Source organism: Odocoileus virginianus, chromosome X (assembly GCF_023699985.2).
Source record: "Odocoileus virginianus isolate 20LAN1187 ecotype Illinois chromosome X, Ovbor_1.2, whole genome shotgun sequence".
Lineage (NCBI taxonomy): Eukaryota > Metazoa > Chordata > Mammalia > Artiodactyla > Cervidae > Odocoileus > Odocoileus virginianus.
In genome coordinates this window covers 26295359-26315080 of record NC_069708.1, presented here as the reverse complement: position 1 = coordinate 26315080, position 19722 = coordinate 26295359, and the positions used below count along the sequence as shown (strand labels likewise).

General features: G+C 43.5%; 1 protein-coding gene across 3 annotated transcripts; it reads left to right on the top strand.

The window, feature by feature from the left end:
• The first annotated feature begins 14292 nt into the window (after positions 1-14292).
• On the top strand, positions 14293-19015 carry PJA1 (praja ring finger ubiquitin ligase 1). Of its 3 annotated transcripts, none has more exons than XM_020882996.2 (2): positions 14293-14433; positions 16781-19015. In XM_020882996.2, the coding sequence occupies exon 2, from the start codon at positions 16848-16850 to the stop codon at positions 18567-18569; it is 1722 nt and encodes a 573-aa protein (XP_020738655.1). In that variant the 5' UTR covers positions 14293-14433; positions 16781-16847; the 3' UTR covers positions 18570-19015. The 3 variants fall into 3 exon arrangements, with proteins under 3 accessions (XP_020738655.1, XP_020738656.1, XP_020738657.1); XM_020882997.2 differs by having other exon boundaries at positions 14301-14387; XM_020882998.2 differs by lacking the exon at positions 14293-14433 and having other exon boundaries at positions 16668-16975; positions 17540-19015.
• Positions 19016-19722: the final 707 nt, after the last annotated feature.

Sequence of the window (19722 nt, the reverse complement as noted above, 5' to 3'; positions counted from 1 at the left end):
ATCAAGCCACATCTGACTCCTAGACTGATGGAGCCGTGGGGAGGGGCTGGCACAGAGCCATTTAAAAGATGGGATTAGTGAAGCAATCAGGCCCAGAGGCTCAGACCCTGTGTAGTCTGAAGATCCCTCTAGAGCAGAGGTTCTCACCCAGGGGGCAATTTGCCCCCAACCCCTGGGAACATTTGGCAACGTCTCAGAGACATTTTGGTTGTCACAACTTGGGGTGGGAGGTTGCTACTGGCAGTTAGTTACTAGAAGCCCCGGAAGCTGCTAGATGTCCTTCAGGGCACAAAGGAGTACATGGCCTAGCATGCCATAGTGCTGACGTACATTCCTTCTACTTCAGGAGTTCAGGAGACCAAGCAACTTGTCAACATCTATCCCACTCTCCTCTGTAAATGCAAATGTCTTCATTGTTTCTCCTGACTTTTGATTTCTGTAATTTGTGCACGTTGTAAACCATTCCAACAATGCCCAAGTGTTTAAAGTATTAAGTAAAAGCCATGCTTCCTCCCTCTATCTTAACTCCCCGGAGTTAATTGTTGTTACTGTAACTTTTAGCCCACAGCTTGAACTGCACAAGCAGGAAACAACTTCATTTTCTCCCTCAACTCTATGACCTATTTCTCCTCTGCTTCTTGGGTCAAATCTCCTGATGATCTATATATTTTTCAGTCATTTTCAGAGAATTTAAAAAAACAAAAACAACAACAAAAAAAGCAAAAACAAAAAAACCCCCTCCAATTACTCTCAGGAATTAATGTATCCAGTTCAGTGTTAGAGACAAAAGTCCAAACTTCAATAAAAGTTGAAGCTTTCCCCCTCTCCTCCTCTGGGTCTGTGAGGCCCAGAAGTAAGGCTGCTACAGGTGACGGGGGCAGGGGGTGTCCTCTCTTCTCCCTCCCACTGGTAAGCCCCTGTAAGGGAGTGCCATGATTTCCTTAACCAGTTTCTTATTGATGGGCATTGAGGTTGTTTCCAGTTTTTTACTCTTGTACCTATGTCTAGCTATACATACTTCTTATGTCTTTAGGATAAATTTCTAGAAAATTCAAGTGCCAAGGTATGCATATTTAAAAGAGTACAACATATTTCCAGATTGTTCCCCCATAGCAGTTATATGAACCAGGAAATGGCAACCTACTCCACTATTCTTGCCTGGAGAATGCCATGAACAGAGGAGCCTGGTGAATGATAGTCCATAACGTGGCAAAAGAATTGGACACGACTTAGCAACTAAACAATCAGTTAATACCCTGACCGGAAGACCAAGAGAGGGGCCATTAAGGGTCTGGGTCTGCATTTCTATCTCTTTCTTTCTTTCTCTCTCTCTGTCTCTCATACAACACAGTGCCTGACACATATGAACCAGGCTAAGCTGACATTACTGAATGAATGGGTATTGAGAGAGTTAGCTGGGCATTCTGAAGCCCAAGAGGAAGGTACAAACTCTTTCTCTCAACCTTGTTCCTCCCTCTTGTACCCCTTCACAGTTACCTCCTACTCCTCACTCCCACTTCTCACCCCTCACACTTCAGGGGATTCTAGGTCCTGAATTGCTCTTCAGTCCTCTTCTCTCTGTCCATGACCAATGCTAGAATTCAGGCCTCACCATCTCTTGCCTGGAAGAGTTCCTTGCTGGTCTCCCCATCTCCAGTTTTGCCATCTCTGATCCATTCTTGACACCTCCAGAGTGAAGGTCCTAAAATGTCATCTGGTCAGCCTGTCCTTTCTCCTCTGAAGGCTGGCTGTCTATGACCAACTCCACGGGGCAGGCTGTGGTCCATCTTCCTCCGACTCCAGTCTCATCTCTTGAGGGGACTTCACTTTCCCCCCGACATTCCAGTCACACAATGCTGCCCATCTGCCTCAAGCGCAGCAGGCTTTGGTTCTTTGTCCATTTCTTTTTTTCTGACTGGACCCTCCTCTTCTTTTTCTATCATCATGGAGGGAGTGACCATTCATTAGTTTGTGATTCTGTGGCAACCATTCCTCTCCCTTCCTTAGACCCCTATTTTCTTTACGTGAATTGTCTCTACCTCATTAGGGGTTAGGCTGATGAATCAGCAAATCCATGTGTCTGCCTCCTGCCATGGAAGTCAAATCTTCTTATCCCCAGCCCAGGCTAGCCAGGAGCAAGAACGGTACTAAGCTTGGCCACTGGAGACTCTCTTTGAATCTGGAGCCAGGAGTGTAAGAATAGAGGAAACAGCCTTCATCCATTTCAGCAGCAGCATCCTGATCAAACTATTCCTGCTTCCCACAACTTCCCAATCCCTCCCAACCCTCAATGCTGCTTTTGCTTACATCTATTTTCAAATCAGTTTCTCCAGCCTTTCCCATGATATTATAAGCTCCCTATAGATTACCCCAAAATCCCACAATTTGACTTTTCTCTTCAGTTAGTCAGAGATGATGTCTGTTGTTGGCAACCAGAATTACTGATGGAAAGCCCAGATCAAATGTTCCTTTCTCAGTGGAGCCTTCCCTAGTCCTGCGCAAGCATACTTTTCTGTATGTTCCCATGGCATCCTGTGCAAAGTACAGCTCACACCAGGGTTTCTTTTCTGTCCCTTCCACCAGGGTAGGAACTCATTTTGGTCCCATCTTTGTGAGCTCAGGGGTGTAGCTCAGTGTCTGGTCTGGAGTCAAACATTTAAAGACTAAACTAATGGACTGATAGCTCTGTCTTCCCTCCATCTAGTGGCCTCAGTGCTTGAACCGTCTTGTCCTGCCACACAAATGATGACTCCCTTGTGAGGTTGGCTGATAATAACATGGGCTGATTTCTGTTTGGGACCCTCATTCTGTCTGTTCCATGGGGGATGGGGAGGGAGGAGGAAGGGAAATGGGGCAGTAGCAGGGAGGTGGCGGCTGGAGCTGCTCAGGTGGAAGATGAGCAGATTAAGATGTTTGCAGTGGGAAAGGAGAGGAAGAGGCTGACTGGTGAGATTGTGAACTGAACATTAGAAGTGAATACGAAGCTCAATTGTTGCTGGTAATTCTCACAGCAAAAGCCACTTGAGATGGCTTCCCTCAGAAGGAGGTGGTGGGGGAGCATGTGCGCACACGTGTGCGTGTGCATGGGGGATTGTTAGGGGAGGGTGTTGCACTGGCTCCGGCAACCCCTCCTGCCCGCAACTGCGCAGGCTGCTTGGCCTGTTTTCTAAAGAGCTTCCCCAGGCAGCAGGGGAGAGAGGAGAAGGGGGGCCAGCAGAGGTGAGCTGAGGAGTCCTCTAGTGCCCCTCCCTCCAGCCACTACAGGCTGTCAGGTATCTTGTTTGTGATGAAAGCTTTTAAAAACCCATGGGCATGGATGGTCATGCATTCATTTTTGTTCATTTAACTAATACTCACTGAGCCCGGAGCATATAATGGTGAGCAAAGCCCGCCATGGACCCTGCTCTCAAGAAGCTCCGGAGCTGGCGGGGGAGAAGATGCGTAATCAGGCAATTAGGAACCAGTGTGAGCAGGAGGTAAGCACTGGTTGCTATGGGAACATGAGGAGAGGCCACAGCTGCTGCTCCTCTCTGAAGAGTGGTGGCAGGCGAAAAAGGAGGCGTGAAGCAGGCAGATCTGCTTGCCAGGCCCAACTCTGCACAGCCCAGCTGCCTAGCCCAGGACAAAATTGGGCAAGACAAAATCTGTCACCTCTCTGCCCCTCCATCACCTCACTTAAGAAATAAAAAGGGGGAGTGTGATACCAAGGCCACATGAGACCATATATGTGCCTGGCCCCCAGTAGGCCTACAAATAAGGTAGCTGCTGGGGAGTTTTTTAAAGAAATATTTGTGGGTTGAAAGTTTCCTAGGCTACTAGACACCAGAGGTAGAACTGAGAACAAGATAAACAAGGCCTCTGTGCTCGCAGAGCTCATAGGAATTTGAGACGAAAGACAACTATAAAAAAAGTGGCACAAGTAACTATTGTGATAGGTATTGTCATGTTACAAGGGTGGTTCAGGGTAGGAGCTGGCCTGTGATAGGTGGTCAGGAAGAAAGGCTTCCTATAAGAGGTGACATTTCAGCTCAAATCAAAAGGAAGAGTTAGTCAGCAAAGAGATAGGAAACTGCATTCTGAGTGTGGTAAATAGCAAGTGTGCAGGTGTGGAAGCAATAGGGAGTCTGGTATGTTCTAGGTCAGGAAAGAGGGTCAGTGGAACATGGGGATAGGTAGACACAACATAGGTAGGAAGAGGGGAGGCTGGAAAATAGGAAGGACACCAGGTAAGCCAAGCCTCTAGGCCATGGTGAGGAGTTTACATTGAGCACAGGATGACCCCCAAGTCCCAGTGTTATTCTGACTCCCACGGTTGATCAACTCACCTGTCAGGCAGAGCTGAGCTCAAGGGGCTTGACTCAGAGCTGACTTGTAGAAGATTCTGGAATATGAGAGCTGTCAGAACCCTTGGAGAGTATTTAGGCCCAAACTCTCATCATGCAGATGGAAACACAGAGGCTCATAGAGGAATAAGATTGTTCAAAGTTGTGTGGCAAGCAGGATTATCAAGCCTGGAATCAGAGCCTGGGTTAAGAGACCAGTTTATGCTCTGTGCCTCTGTGGAAACCTGAGGGTGGGCTTTTTCACTTGTATTTTGGAGATGCCATTTTCTCTCCCTCTCAGGGCAATCAGAAGTGTTTACAGCCCTTTCAGGTACTTCCCCTAGTATCATTTTCAAAGACACATTTTCCATAACTTGGGCTCTCAATTTGCTTATCCCCCACCCCTCTACTGTGAAGAGGGCAGTCAGGGGCAGGGCTAGGATCTCAGGCAGGCCCCAAAGGAGCTCTTCCTGTGCCAGCCACTGATGCATCTTCCAGGCTCCCCCTGACTCCCCCTTGCATCTCCCCTAATCATGTTCTGTGGGCAAGCTCTCCCTGCAGACATGGCCACAGCATTTTCCTGTCCAGGCAGACCCCACCACACACACACACTGGCAGAGTTGCCATGGGTTTCAGCCATCAACTAATACAATCTCTCCATTGCCAAGATGGGAAGAGTGAGGCCAGGGGAGGGGAAATTCGGAGTTCTTGCCTGAACTGACTGTATTCTGGCCTTTTGAGTCTGCCCAGTCCTCCCTCCAACTGTCCCCCCACCTCGGCTATCTCCCACCATCACAAGCTGCTCCCTTCTGTCCTTGTAGATGGAAGCACAAAGGCACCCAGAGTTGAGGGGAAATGCTATGGAAAGACAGTGGCCCAGCACTGCCTGAGTCAAGGCTGTAGAGTAGGGATGAGGGGAACCTATTCTCTGCCTCTCTAGCTAGGCCATCATCCTGGCCCAGTGAGCCTTCTTCACTCACTCCCTGCAGCTCAGTACCGGGATCCCAGCCATGGATCCAGTAAGCAGCTCTAAGCCTCCACTCTCTACCTGGTAGGCTTCCCTTTTAGTCAGGAACTGAGACCTCCTCATTCCTCTCACCTTAGGCCTGAAAGTAGCTGGCCTTGAAGTCAACAGTGCCAGTTTCAAATTCCAGCTGGGCTGCCTTTGGCCTTGGACAAAAGCCCTTATAATCGCTGAGCTGCAGCTTCCCCATCTGAACATAAGAATTGTGACCTTACCAGCTCGCTCTGAAGATGCAGTGAGAGAGTATAAGTAAAGTACCTGGTGTCCTGACAGATGTTAGTCCCCTCCCGATGCATGCTTGCCCCTCCAGCCACACTCCCAGCAAGCTCTGCCATGTTTCCTGCCAGAGATCCTCGGGGTAAGGCTGAGACCAGATCTTGGCAAGAGCTTCTGGGCTCTGGAGAGAAGAGAAGGGAGCCATGTCCCATAGTAGACAGCCCTAATCCCTGAAACTCAGCAGGAGGCACGCAAAGGGAAGCTGAGCCAGGGGAAAAGATGAAGGGGAGGGGGGTGATTGGAGGGAGAAAAGGAGGAGGCAGGTGGCTTTGGGGGCCTGTGGGAAGTCAGGACATGGGGGAGAGGGCCAGGTGGCATAGTGGCCCAGCCGCTGGCCTAGGCAGTGCCAGATGGTTGGGACAGACAAAGGAGGAGGCTGCTGGGCTGTAGGCTGCTTCGACATCTCTTGATGGCAACTCCTTTTGCTCATCCCAGGGCACAGGATCTCTTTCTCCTTGTCACTCCCCCCCTCCCCCCAACTAGGCTCTAGCAAGCAACTCAGTCCAGCTGAATCCAGCTCCAGATGCCTGGTCCTCCCCACAGCCCTGCTCTGCCCTGACTTTCTTGAGCTAGGCCCAGAGTTCAGTGCCCTCACTCTCTGCCTCCACAAACCAAACCCCTAATCCCATCTCCCACCGAGTTCCCTTTTGATCCCTTATTCCCTGCAACCCGGAGGCCTCCAAAATATCTCTGACTTAGATTTTGCAATTACTCTTCACCAGAAATTCCCCTCTGTCTCCAAAGTGATCAGCATTCATTGCCACAGAGAGGCCTTAACTTTTGGGTTCCAGGCTCTAGATGAAATGTACGCACTAGCTCACCTTGTCCCCTTGCAGTGAGGAGCACCCCTCAGAGAGATGCCAAGCAGTCAGTGAAGTCTGGGGCCAGGAATGGCCCTCTGTCTCTGACTGGGGTAAGAACTGAGTCTGTGGCCTGGGTCAGAACTGAATCTATATCTGGGATCAAGGCTGAGTTTTGGACCAGGTTTAGGGGTTTATAAGTTTCTTTTGGTTGTAAGCAATAGAACTCAACTATGGCTAGCAAACTTGGGCAAAAAGTAAGACTGTATTTGAGAGATACTGGAGTGGTTTTCAGAATTGATTGATGTGAATATGACTCTACTTCGATCTTCCCAGTCTCTGTGTGTCTCTTTTGAGTTTCATATCCATAGGAAGAAAGTTCAATTGGCTCAGCATGGATCAGGAATCTCTGCTTCACGATCAGTCAAGTTAGCCATGCTGCAGGTCACACGTTGCTGGTGGAAACAGGGAGGGCTACAGTCTTTGGGGAAAACAATCTGGTGCCATCTACTAAAATTTATATATATATAAATTTTACATAATATATAATTTATATAAATGACCTAGCAATTCTACTTCTGGGACATCATTCTGTAGAAATAAAAGCCCTGGCACGTATGAACCTATACATCCAAAGACGTTCATTGCAGCATTAATCCAGCCTTGTTGCAGCATTAAAAAACCTTGGAAATAAAAATGACCTATTGATACGTTGATGGCTGAATAGATTATGGTACATCCATATCATGAAATAGCAGGCAGCCATTGAAGGTTAGTAATTAGAGTTATACAAATTGATTCAGGTAGTGTTATTGAGTGAGAGCAGCAAAAGGTGATGATATATATATATATATATATATATATGATCTCATTTTAATAAAAAAAGACAAATAAAAACCCACACATGTATTGCACATGTATATATATATATATATATGTAATATATATCTGTATATGATTATACAGGTATGAAAAAGTGAAATAATGAATTATTGATATAGGTTGATATAGGTTATGGGGAGTGGTGATATAGACAGAGAAGGGAAAGAAGTAAAATTAGAAAGAAGGCTATAATTTTACAAAATATGCACATAGGATTTCCTTTATGAGTATATCTAAAATTGCATATATATTTACATATAGTTATAAAGATATTACCTTAAAATATTTTAAAGAAAAGATGAGTAAAAATATACTGAAAAATTATTATCACAAGAAAACTGGGTAGCAGGATCATTGACAAGATTGACTGTAATACCAAAAATATTAGAATCAAGGAAGATCATTTATTAGTGATAAAATGAACAATTCTCTGAAAGACAGAGCAATTCTCAACCTACATGCCCTCTGTGTGTTTTAAAAACATGTAAATGCTATTAGATATGCTTCCCAGGTGGTGCTTGTGGTAAAGAACCCACCTGACAATGCAGGAGACTCAAGAGATGCAGGTTCAATACCTGGGTTAGGAAGATCCCCTGGAGTAGGAAATGGCAACCCACTCCAGTATTCTTGCCTGGGAAATTCCATGGATAGAGGAGCCTGGTGGGTTACAGTCCATGGGATCACAAGGAGTTGGATACAACTTAGCACACACAGTACACGATACTGTGAATATCTTCTGACATCTTTTTTTTTTCCATTCAATGTTGTTTATCAGATGTATCCATTGTGATACATGTAGATTTAGATTCTGCATCTTAGTTGCTCTACAGTAAGTATTCCACCAGAATAATTATTCATTTCTCTTTTGATAAAGATTTAGGTTCTTTCTGTTCTTTTATTATTAAAAGCAATGGTGCAATGAATAGAATTGTACATATTTCATTTCAATCATGTGCAAGTGTATTTGTAACTGAATTCCTAGAAATAGACTTTCTGGGTCAAAAACTATACACACTAGTGATTTTGATAGATATTGCCAAGTTGCCAACAAGGGCTCTACCAGTTTACCTACCCCCATCCCAGCAATATTTGAAGGTGCCTGAGGCTCCATACCCTCCATCACACAGTGTTTTCAAGCTTTCTTATATTGGTCAGTCTCACAGGTGGAATGGTATCTCATTTTATTTTTATGAATGAACATCCTCTTAAGTGTTGCAATGGCATTTGTATTTCCTTTCCAATAACATTTCTATTTGTACACTTTATTCATCTTAACATTGGTTTGTTGGTCATTTTATTGATTTATAGGAGCTCTTCACGTATTTGGGAAATGAATGCTTTGTGAAATCAGCAGAAAATATTTCTCCCATGTTTTCATTTATTTTTAGATTTCCTTAGAATTGTTTATATACTCTTTTTGCCTGCCAGAACATTTTGTTTTTGTGAAGTTGAGATTTTCCCTTTCTTGCTCTTGTACATTTTGTCAACCTATAGAGCTCTTCTCTACTTCAGGCTTATAAAAAACATTCTCCTGTGGTTTATTTTAAGTACTTTTATAATTTGATATTTACATTTAAATAAAACACCAGCTAGAAGAAGATATTTGCAACTGTACAAATATAACTGATATCTGGTATCCAGAACATATAAATTCCTAGAAATAAATAACAAGAAAAACAACCCCAATAGAAAAATAGACAAAATATATGAACAAACAACTCTGAGAGGAAGAAATCTAAGTGGCTAACAAATGTGAAAAGATATTTAACCTCTCTGCTATTTCAGGAAAAAGCAATGTCAAACAACAATTTCTATACTCATAAGATTGACAACAATTTAAAATTCTGAAGATATCAAGAATGGTAGGATGTGGGAAAACACTGATGTGAATAAACTGCAGGTGGGACAAAAAATTGGTAAAAACTACTTTGGAAGACAGACTGGCAACATCTATTGAAACTGAAATGCTCCTGCACCCTTCTGCCCCAATGACCTCCACCTCCTGTAACTCCTGCCCTTATATAATCCTCTCCCCTTGAGTGTGGGCTAGACTTAGTAATTCACTTTTAATCAATACAATATGGTGAAAGTGTTGGATATCACTTCTGAGATCTGCCTTGAAGAAATGTTCAAGGCAGAAAGAAGAAAAGAAAGAAGAAAGAAGAAAAATGATATGGGTCAGAAACTTGGATTTGTATTTTTAAAAAGGGAAGAAATTTTGAGAAGGAATAAATTAAGGTATAAATAAAAATCTTTTCCTTGTTCTAACTGATCCAATGAATAGCAGTTTCATTAAAAAATAATAACAATAAGGTATAAGATGATTATAGCTTATGGATAAGGGAAATGAATGATAGCAATGAAGGACAGGAGAAAGGAATTGGAAATATTCTGTTGCAAGGTGCCTGCACTACCTATGAAGAGGTACAGTGTCATTTGAAAGTGGGTTTGGATCAGTTGCAAATGTATACTGCTAACTCTAGGCTAACCACTAAAAATGCAAATACAAGAATTATGGTTGAAATTCTAAGAGAAGAGAGAAAATAGAATCATATAAAATTCTCAATTAAAATCAGAAAAGGCATGAAAGGAATGGAAGACTGGATTTCCCTGGTGGCACAGTGGATACGAATCTGCCTACCAGTGCAGGGGACACAGGTTTGATCCCTAGTCTGGAAAGATCCCACAAGTCACTGCCAACAAAGCCCATGTGCCACTACTGAGCCTGTGCTCTACAGCCCAGAAGCTGCAACTACTGAAACCTGTGTGCCTAGAGCCTGTGCTCCACAAGAGAAGCCACTACAATGAAAAGCCCACACACCACTACTTGAGAGTAGCCCCCGCTAGCTGCAACTAGAAAGCCCTTGTGCAGCAATGAAGACCCAGAACAACCAAAAGTAAAAATAAAAAAAGAAGGAAAGACCCACACACACACAGAAAAGAGAGAAAAAACAGTGGCAATAAATAGGAAACAGTCACAAATATGGTACATATTAATCCAACTATACCAACAATTACTTTAAATGTGAGTGGTCTAACTATACCAATTAAAAGGCAGAGACTACGAATAGATTTTTTTTAAGGTCAGAAACCGATTTGAAATATAAAGACACAAATTAGAAGTAAATGAAAGAGAGATTTACATGCTTACATTAATAAGAAGACTGGAGTAGCTATGTTAATTCCAGACAAAGCAGATTTCAGGACAAGAAAAATTATCAGGGATAAATATAGACATTATATAATGATAAAGGGGATCAATTCACCAAGGAGATGTAACAATCCTTAATGTGTATGCACCTGAAAACACAGCATCAAAATATGTGAGGCAAAAACTGGTAGGACCACAGCGAAAAATAGATGAATCCACTATTACAGTTGAAGACTTCAACACCCCTCTATCAGTAATTGACAGAACCAGCAGGCAGAAAATCAGTAAGGACATAGTTGAACTGAATTGCATCATCAATCACCTGGATCTAATTGACATTTATAGACTACTTCATCCAACAACAGCAGAACACACATTTTTCTCAAGCTCACATGGAACATTCACCAAGATAGACCACATCCTGGGTGATAAAACACATCTTAACAAATTTAAAACATTAGACATCATACACAGTGTGTTCTCAGACCACAGCAGAATTAAATTACAAATCAATAACAGAAAGATAGCTGGAAAATCTCAAAATATTTGAAGATTAAACAACACACTTCTAAATAACACATGGATTCAGAAGAAGTCTCAAGAGAAATTTTTTTAAGTTTGAAAAAAATAAAAATTAAACTAGAATTTACCAAAATTTGTGGGATACAGTAAAAGCAGTGCTTAGAAAGAAACTTATAATATTGAAAGCATACATTAGAAACAGAGAAAGATCTAAAATCAATAATGTAAGTTTCCACCATTAAGAAACTACAAAAAGAGAGCATATTATACCCAAAGTAAGCAGAAGAAAAGAAATAATAAAGTAGCAGAAATAAATGAAATTGAAAAAATAAAGCAATATAGAATATCAGTTAAACCAAAAGATGATTTTTTTAAAAGATCAACAAAATTAGTAAGTCTCTAGCCAGGGTGACCAAGAAAAAGGGAGAGAAGACAAAAGTACTAATATCAAACATGAAAGAGGAGCCATCACTACTGGTCCTGTGGACACTAAAAGGATAATAAAGACATTAATTATGAACAATTCCATGCCTACAAATTTGATATCTTAGGTGGACAAATTCTCTGGCTTACTTTTAACAAATAGGATATGGCAAAAGTTTTGGGATGTCACTTTTGACTTAAGTCATAAAAGAACTGTATCTTCCATCTTAGTTGCTCTCTGGCTCTCTTTCACCAACTGCCAGGTTGTGAGGAGACTCAGGAAGCCTATGGCTAGGCCCACATGACAAGGAATTGAAGCCAGACAGCAGCCACATGAGTGAGCTTGGCAGTGGATCTTCTGAGGCCTTCCAACAGCCATGTAAAGACCTTGGATGTGGACCTCCTACAACAATTTTCCCTGCGAATCCGACTGCAGCCCAGATGACAGTTGAGTGCAACTTCATGAGAGACTTAGAGCCAGAGGCACCCAGCTAAGCCATGTATAGGTTTGTGACCTGTGAAACTGTGATATAATAGTTGTCTGTTGTCTTAAACTTCTAAGTTTTGAGGCAATTTGTTACACAGCATTAGTTAACTATTACATATCCTTTGACCCAGAAATTCTACTTCAAAACACATACACTAAAGTAGCTTTTTCCAATCCTTTCCACATCAGAGCATGTTAAAAATGCTACTACAGTTCTACCAGCTCACTGGAATGAAGAGACAGCCTACTCTTAGCCAGAGGGAACAGCCCCAGGGCAGCAGCTGGATAAAGCCAGGCCCATCTTTCTAGAGTGCTAAGGGAATCAATATATCAGAAACCCCATTACCCAGTTGCAAAGTACTGCCTCAGAGAAACTCTTCAATATGGGCATGAGGAGACATAGCCAAGGTGTTCATTAAATCTTCACTTATAATTGCACAAAACAGGAACAATCCAAGTTCATCAGCAGGCAAAAAGATAAAGAAATTAGATAATCCATGTAACAGAAGTCCATACAATGATATATTATCATAATATCACATTGGAAAATTGATACAATTGTATTCATTAGTTAAAATGTATGACCTAGATCTAAATGAATCAAATTGCTAACTTCCAAAAAATATTAAATGAAAATTTGTTTCCAAAGGATGTATTTATTATGCTATTCACATAATGTAAAATACATGAAACAATAATATATATTGGTAAGAAATAAATACATACATATAAAAAAAGAAAAAGCATGCACAAGAAAGAGACATCCAAATGGTTCTTTTTTGGGAAAAAGAGGTAAGATGAATGGATAAAGTGAGAGATTCAACCATAATTTTTGTTTAAAAAACAGAAAAATCTCAGGATCTAAACAGAATAAAATATGCTTGGTCTGTGTAGCAAGTACATGTGGGCAAATGTACATTTTATTCTCTGTACTTTATGTTTGAAATATTTTAAATATTTTAACAAAAATACATTATTTCTTGAGTACAAAAATACATATACATCAGATGAGGCTTATTAATTGGATTGTGAAATCTCTCTATACTTCTGTTTATTTTGCAGTCTATTCACTCTATCTATACCAAAATAAGTGTGGTTAAGTCTTCCACTATAATTGCAGACTTTCTGATTTCTATATTTCTAGTAATATTTACCGCATGTATTTTAAAATTACATTATTTGGTGTATAAATTTTTGTGGTTATGTCTTCTTGGTGAATGAAACAACATGATTTTTTTAAATGCTTTTTACTTTGAGTTCTTAATTTTTCTGATATTAACATTGCTACATGTCTCCTTCCTTCTTTCCTTCTCTTTTCTCCTTTCTAAAATTTATTCTTTCCCCTCCCCCATCCTTCCTTCTCTACCTTTTTCTTTCCCTTCTTTCTGCTGGTATTTCACTGAAAAATATATTTTCCATTCTTATTTCTGCCTTAGGTGAAACATATAAACAGCATATAATTGGATTTCTGAAAACTAAAAGCTTAAATTGAGAGTTTGCTTTTACATTTTTTATGGGAGACATTAACCCATAGTACATACTGATATATCTGGATTTATTTCTGCCCCCCCTCCCTTTTTAACATACTTTCTTGTTGCCTCTCATCCCATTTCTGCGTTTTGTAAGAATGAATTTTTTTCTTTGTTCTACATGCTATTTCTTCAATGGTTTGAAAGTTATACATCCTATTTCTATTCTGTTATTACCCCTAAAACTCCTTGTTCTTCTATTATGCATTTTATTCCCAGTAAAGAACAAAGCTTTGCTATTGTCATGAACAAAGGTAAGTCTTACATTTGATTCAAGTATTAGAGATACATGTAAAGCGCAATATATAAAAAAGACTTTGGAGTTCGGTAAAATTGTGTAAATCCAAAAGGCATAGCTCTAATATTTTAAAGGGCAATGCAATTACAAGAATGTGAAGCTATGTTGTGCTGCAATGACTGATCATTTCTTCTGGATAGAGAAGCTCGATTAACAGCAACAAATTGTATGATAAACAGTTCAGTTTGCTTCAACCACCAGGTTAAAAAATTTTCTGTTGACCGCAACCCTAAATATAGTGATACTTCCACTACAAACCATAATACAGAACATAGGATAGGGTACATTAATATGATTACTTTCACATCGGAATGAATCAGAAGGAATTTGCAGATTTCACTTTATATCAGACAGCAAGGACAGCAACCATGCAAACCCCAGAACAGAAGGGGATGTGACTAAATGTTTAACATTTGTTACAGCTGGCTGTTGGTTACATTTTTCGCTGTCCTTTTCGGTATCCTTGACGATTTCATCATTTCAAATGAAATAATGCTTTCGGGCCCACCCTGATTTGTTGAGAGCAGCTGCCGCCCCCGCCACATCAAGGGGGCGGGCCGCCGCGACGCCACAATCACTTCCGCCGCCGCAGTCGCGCCTGCCCTACTGCTGTCTGGAGGGGGAGGAGCTGGAGCCCCGGGAGCAGCGGCTCTGGCGGTCGTGGCGGTTGGAGGTACGAGAAATCTGTTCTTCCCGAGAGCGTGCGGGGTCGCGACTGGGTGAGTGAAAGACTTTATTTCCTCAATCTTTTCAGACATGACGGTGGGGCCAGTGGCCAAGCATGAGGGCGAGTGGCCGGGCACCAGGGTAAGGATGTGGGGGTGGGGGGCTCTAGCGAACAGATTTTCGGGCTCACCCCTCGGAAAGGGGTGGGGCGGACGCGGGACCTGACCAAAGAGGGAGGCCTGTGTCCTCCATTGACCCGATTTAGGACTCATCCTCCATCCCTGGCTCCTTACGTGTGGCCCGGCCCCCGCTCGGGCGGCTTGAGTCGCTGTTCAAGAGGGGAGTGGTGGTCGCGGCCCTCTCTGCTTGTCCTCCCCTCTCCTCCTGCCTCCCCTCTTGGCTCCTCTGTGGAGCGATTCGTGGTCTTTCTTTCCCCATTTTGCAGTTGTTTTAATGAATGGTAAAGGATGAAGTTTTTAGGCAAATATATTGTTCCAGGAAAAGAAATGCTGTCAGAAAAACAAATCATTCCCAGGGATAGCTGTATCCCCACACTCCCTTTCTTTTTTCCCCCTTCCCTGCCACATTGATTTGGATCTACCATTTGAGCTGATAAACGTTTCCCCCTCTCATTATGACATTGCGGACCCCCTCCCATCCTAGTGTCTTGCGTGCACGCACCGGGACACACACACGCACATGCCCACACATACACGGGTGTGTGCACCCGGACGCACGCGTGCGTGCGCACACACACGCACACACGCATGCCCAAAACCTTCCAATGCAGCTGCCTCACCACTGCTCCCCATACTCAAGGTTCCTGAGTGTCCCCTCCCCCCCACATGCTTGGACACACATGCACAGACACCCTCTCAGACATTGTCACACTCCCCAGTGCCTTCCCCCGAGAGAGACACAGAATGACTGAGACACACAGCCTCCCACCCTCCGGTGCCTTTCCTGCCTCTCACCACCTTCCACAAACATACCTCCCCTCCTCCCTGTGCCTCTGCATGCTCTAGTGAGCATACAACACAACACACACACACACACACACACACATACACACACACACACCCTCTGTGAGGCCTTACCCCTTGCCTGCCACTGACACACATAAGGATATCCTTGGATTGCTGGCTCCTTTTTTCTACACCATTTACATGCATACTCACCCACATGCTCTTTCACATACCCCTCTCAGGTGCTCCCTGTCTGCTACATATGTCGAGACAGCCTCCTTCACTGGTCCCTGCCATGCACACACACACACATTCACATAAATCCCAACTTGGAACATCCCCCCTTCCTGTCGCCACATCCATGAATACAGATGTTCTTTGATTGCTGGTGCCCACCCACCTGCCACATGCATGTCCCTCTCCAGTGCTGTCTCCCCATTGATGCATTTGTTCACACTGACACTTCTCTATTGTTGCCTCCCATTTTGATGAACATACACACAAACTGAAGGACGCTCCATCCAATGCCTCTATACTCCTGGCCTGCCACAGACACATCAACATAGGCATCCCTCCCTAGAGCTCCAGCCATCACACATCAGAACCACATGCATATTCTCTTTCTATCGTACGTTCACATGCCCCTCTCCTCTGAAGCCACACCATGCCTGTCATTTTCATACCCGCATTCACAATGGGTCTCATTTTGCCCAACAGTCATGCCTTTTCCCATGTGCATCACCAGCCCTTTCCCTCTACAAACACAGGAATCTTTCCTCTTCATGATTGCTGGTCCCCCTTCCACCTGTCCTGCTCCTCCTGACAGACACTAGGCACTCTCACATACATAGTGATGGTGATCTATATTTTCCACTCTATTCCAATTTGCATTTCTTCTGTATGTCTACAGGGCTCAGAAAAATGCAGGCACCCCATAAAAAAAACCACAGCCATCTTTCCTCTTCCCATGTTGGCACAATTCCAGTGTTTCACCCACCTTCTGAACGTCCAGTCACCATCCATCTTCCATCAGATTCTCCCATAAGTCTGGCTTTCCTACAAACCCAGTTTTGTAAGCATTTTGCCAACATTACAAATGTGTTCCAGGTCTACACCTGACGGTCACTTGAATGCTATTCCAGGCCTTAGAAGAAAGTGAAACTAATTTTAAAGGCCCCTTATTCTTTTTTATTTTTTTACCTGCTGAAGTGAAAATAAATCTCCCTGCTCCTTTATTCTGAACTGATTTGACCTTTCCATCTCCAAAGTGTGTGCAGGGAGCAGGAGCCTTCCCACTCAATCCCCAACCATATTGGAAACCCTCCTAAATAGAGCAAATGGGTCAGGAATCTAGCAAGCCTATTTGGCCCAAGCCAGCAGGAGGGTATCAGTCCAATACAGGCAGGAGGTATGGAAGAAGGCATGCTTATGTCAGTTTCAGGCCATCTACGAGCCAGCAAGAAAGGATTTCCAGCCAGAGAAAGACGCCATCCAAAGTCCCAATGCACAGATCAGCCCCCGGTCAAACCACCAAGAGGAGCCGATCACCATTTTCCACCACTCGTCGTAATTGGGATGACAGCGAGAGCTCAGGAACCAGCCTGAATGCTGATAATGAGGACTACTCCAGGTACCCGCCCAGAGAGTACAGGGCTTCGGGGAGCAGAAGAGGAATGGCTTATGGACATGTTGACTGTTTTGGGGCAGATGATAGTGAGGAGGAGGGGGCTGGGCCTGTTGAGCGAGTGCCAGTGAGAGGGAAAACTGGCAAGTTTAAAGATGATAAGCTGTATGACCCGGAGAAGGGGGCAAGGTCTTTGGCTGGGGTGGCCTCTCAGTTCTCTAGTTTTAACCATGACGTGAGAGAGGAGCTTGAGAAGTTAGACCCAGCCCCTGCAGCACGGTCCTCTGCTAGCAGAGCTGAGTTCCTGCAGCCAAATAGCATGGCCTCTCAGCCGTCTTCTGCTGAAGGCAAGGTGGTCACAAACAGCAACAACCTGGAGAGGGAGAGACAGGAGCCAAATTTACCTGCATGTCCCAGCAGGGCTCCTGTGAGTATTTGTGGTGGGGAAAACACTCCAAAGAGTGCAGAGGAACCAGTGGTGAGGCCCAAAATTAGAAATCTGGCAAGTCCCAACTGCGTGAAACCAAAAATCTTTTTTGATACCGATGATGATGATGATATGCCACATAGCACTTCCAGGTGGAGGGAGACTGCCAGCGCTGATGAAGGCCACTTGGATGGCCTGGCAAGAAGGAGCAGAGGTGAGGGTTCAAGTGGCTACCCTGAGCCGAAGTACCCTGAAGACAAGAGGGAAGCCAGGAGTGACCAAGTGAAGCCCGAAAAGATGCCTAGACGGCGACGAACCATGGCCGACCCTGACTTCTGGACATACAGCGATGACTACTACAAATACTTTGAAGAAGACTCTGACAGTGACAAAGAGTGGACTGCGGCTCTGCGTCGCAAGTATCATGGCCGGGAGCAAAATCTGTCATCCAGCGGTGAGAGCTGGGAGACTCTGCCAGGAAAAGAAGAGCTTGAAGCCGAGCAAGCCAGAGTGAATGCCAGTGCTGGTGCCAGTGCTGGCAGCAGTGGCAGCAATGAACTTGAAGAAGTTCGAGGGCCATCTCTCCAGGAAGAGGAAAGGGCATCCCCTGAAGAAGGAGAAGTTCCTTGGCTCCAATACAATGAAAACGAGAGCAGCAGTGAGGGGGATAATGATTCTGGTCAGGAGTTTCTGCAGCCTGGTGTCTTCATGCTGGATGGCAACAACAACCTTGAAGATGACTCCAGTGTCAGTGAAGACCTCGAAGTGGATTGGAGCCTCTTCGATGGATTTGCGGATGGATTGGGGGTAGCCGAAGCCATTTCCTACGTGGATCCTCAGTTCCTCACATACATGGCACTTGAAGAACGCCTGGCCCAGGCAATGGAAACTGCCCTGGCACACTTGGAGTCTCTGGCGGTGGATGTGGAGGTGGCCAATCCACCAGCCAGCAAGGAGAGCATCGACACTCTTCCTGAGATCCTGATCACGGAAGATCACAGTGCGGTGGGGCAGGAGATGTGTTGCCCCATCTGTTGCAGTGAATATGCGAAGGGGGAGGTGGCGACAGAGCTTCCATGCCATCACTATTTCCACAAGCCTTGCGTGTCCATCTGGCTTCAGAAGTCAGGCACCTGCCCTGTGTGCCGCTGCATGTTCCCTCCCCCACTTTAAGACCAAGGCTTTTTACTCCTGGTCTGATGATTTTCCCCATCTGAAATCCACAATACTGCAGGAGCCCTCTCCAAATTAACCATTGCAGTGAAATCAGTCAGTTGATTAATCTTCACCTGTTGATTCCTTGTGATTATTTCCAGTGTGAAAATGATTGTGTATGATTGCATTAAAAAAAATCATACTGTGTTTTAGAGGTTAGAAAGGGAAAACCAAATTTTCTAAGTGCTACTTGAGATTGCAGCAAGAAGATGCATTTTCTAACCTGAGCAGTGAAATGTTGCATTTTTTTTTTTTTCAGTAGAATATGTTGCTGTTGATTGTAATGTCAAGTTTATCTGTTAAATTTGTCCAAGAGGCATCATCATTTCTGTTGCATGTTATGGGTTAATGTTCCTGTAATTGCAGTGCCGTAAAAGCTTATTAAAGTTCTCCTTTTGGTTTTACATGGTATAGTGGAATTGTTTGGTTTCGTCTAAAACCGTGGTACTAAGTGACTTTATAATTGATCTCTTGCATTTGCCTCCAAAATAGGGTTTTTTGGTGTTCCCACTAGGGAAAAAAATTAGTTTCATTGGAAATACTGACTCCAACAACAACAAAAGTAAGGGTAATTATTTCTAAAAGTAGGAGTAAAGTGTATGGCTGTTGAACTACTAAAGGGGCAAAGTTTGAGTAAAGAATATTCTGTCAGTCTATGAGAAGGAAAGAAACAGTGAAAAAGCATAGTAAAAATAGTGATGGTAGGAACATATCCAAACAGACTGTAGAGGTGAAGGAGTTAAAATCTTCTTTTAGAAAATAGCAAGTCTCAGAAAGTAAAGCAAGTCTCAGAGGGAATGGGTAAAAACTAAAACTGTATGCTGATTGTATACATTAACACAGTGACACAAAAGCAACAGAGAAATATATGCCAGACAAGTACTATGAAAAACAGAGGTACCCACCCACATAAAATGAACAGGTTTGAACCTTTGGCCATATTGGCTTCAGATATCTCTCTCTCTCTCCAATGAATATACATTTTCAGGTACAGGTGAAGAACTTCACCTGTTATTTTTACCTTCTTCCACAGAGGTAAGCACTATCCAGGAAATGCTGTGTTTACTTCTTGTCTACCATTTTTGAAGTGTGTGCGTGCATGTGTATTTGT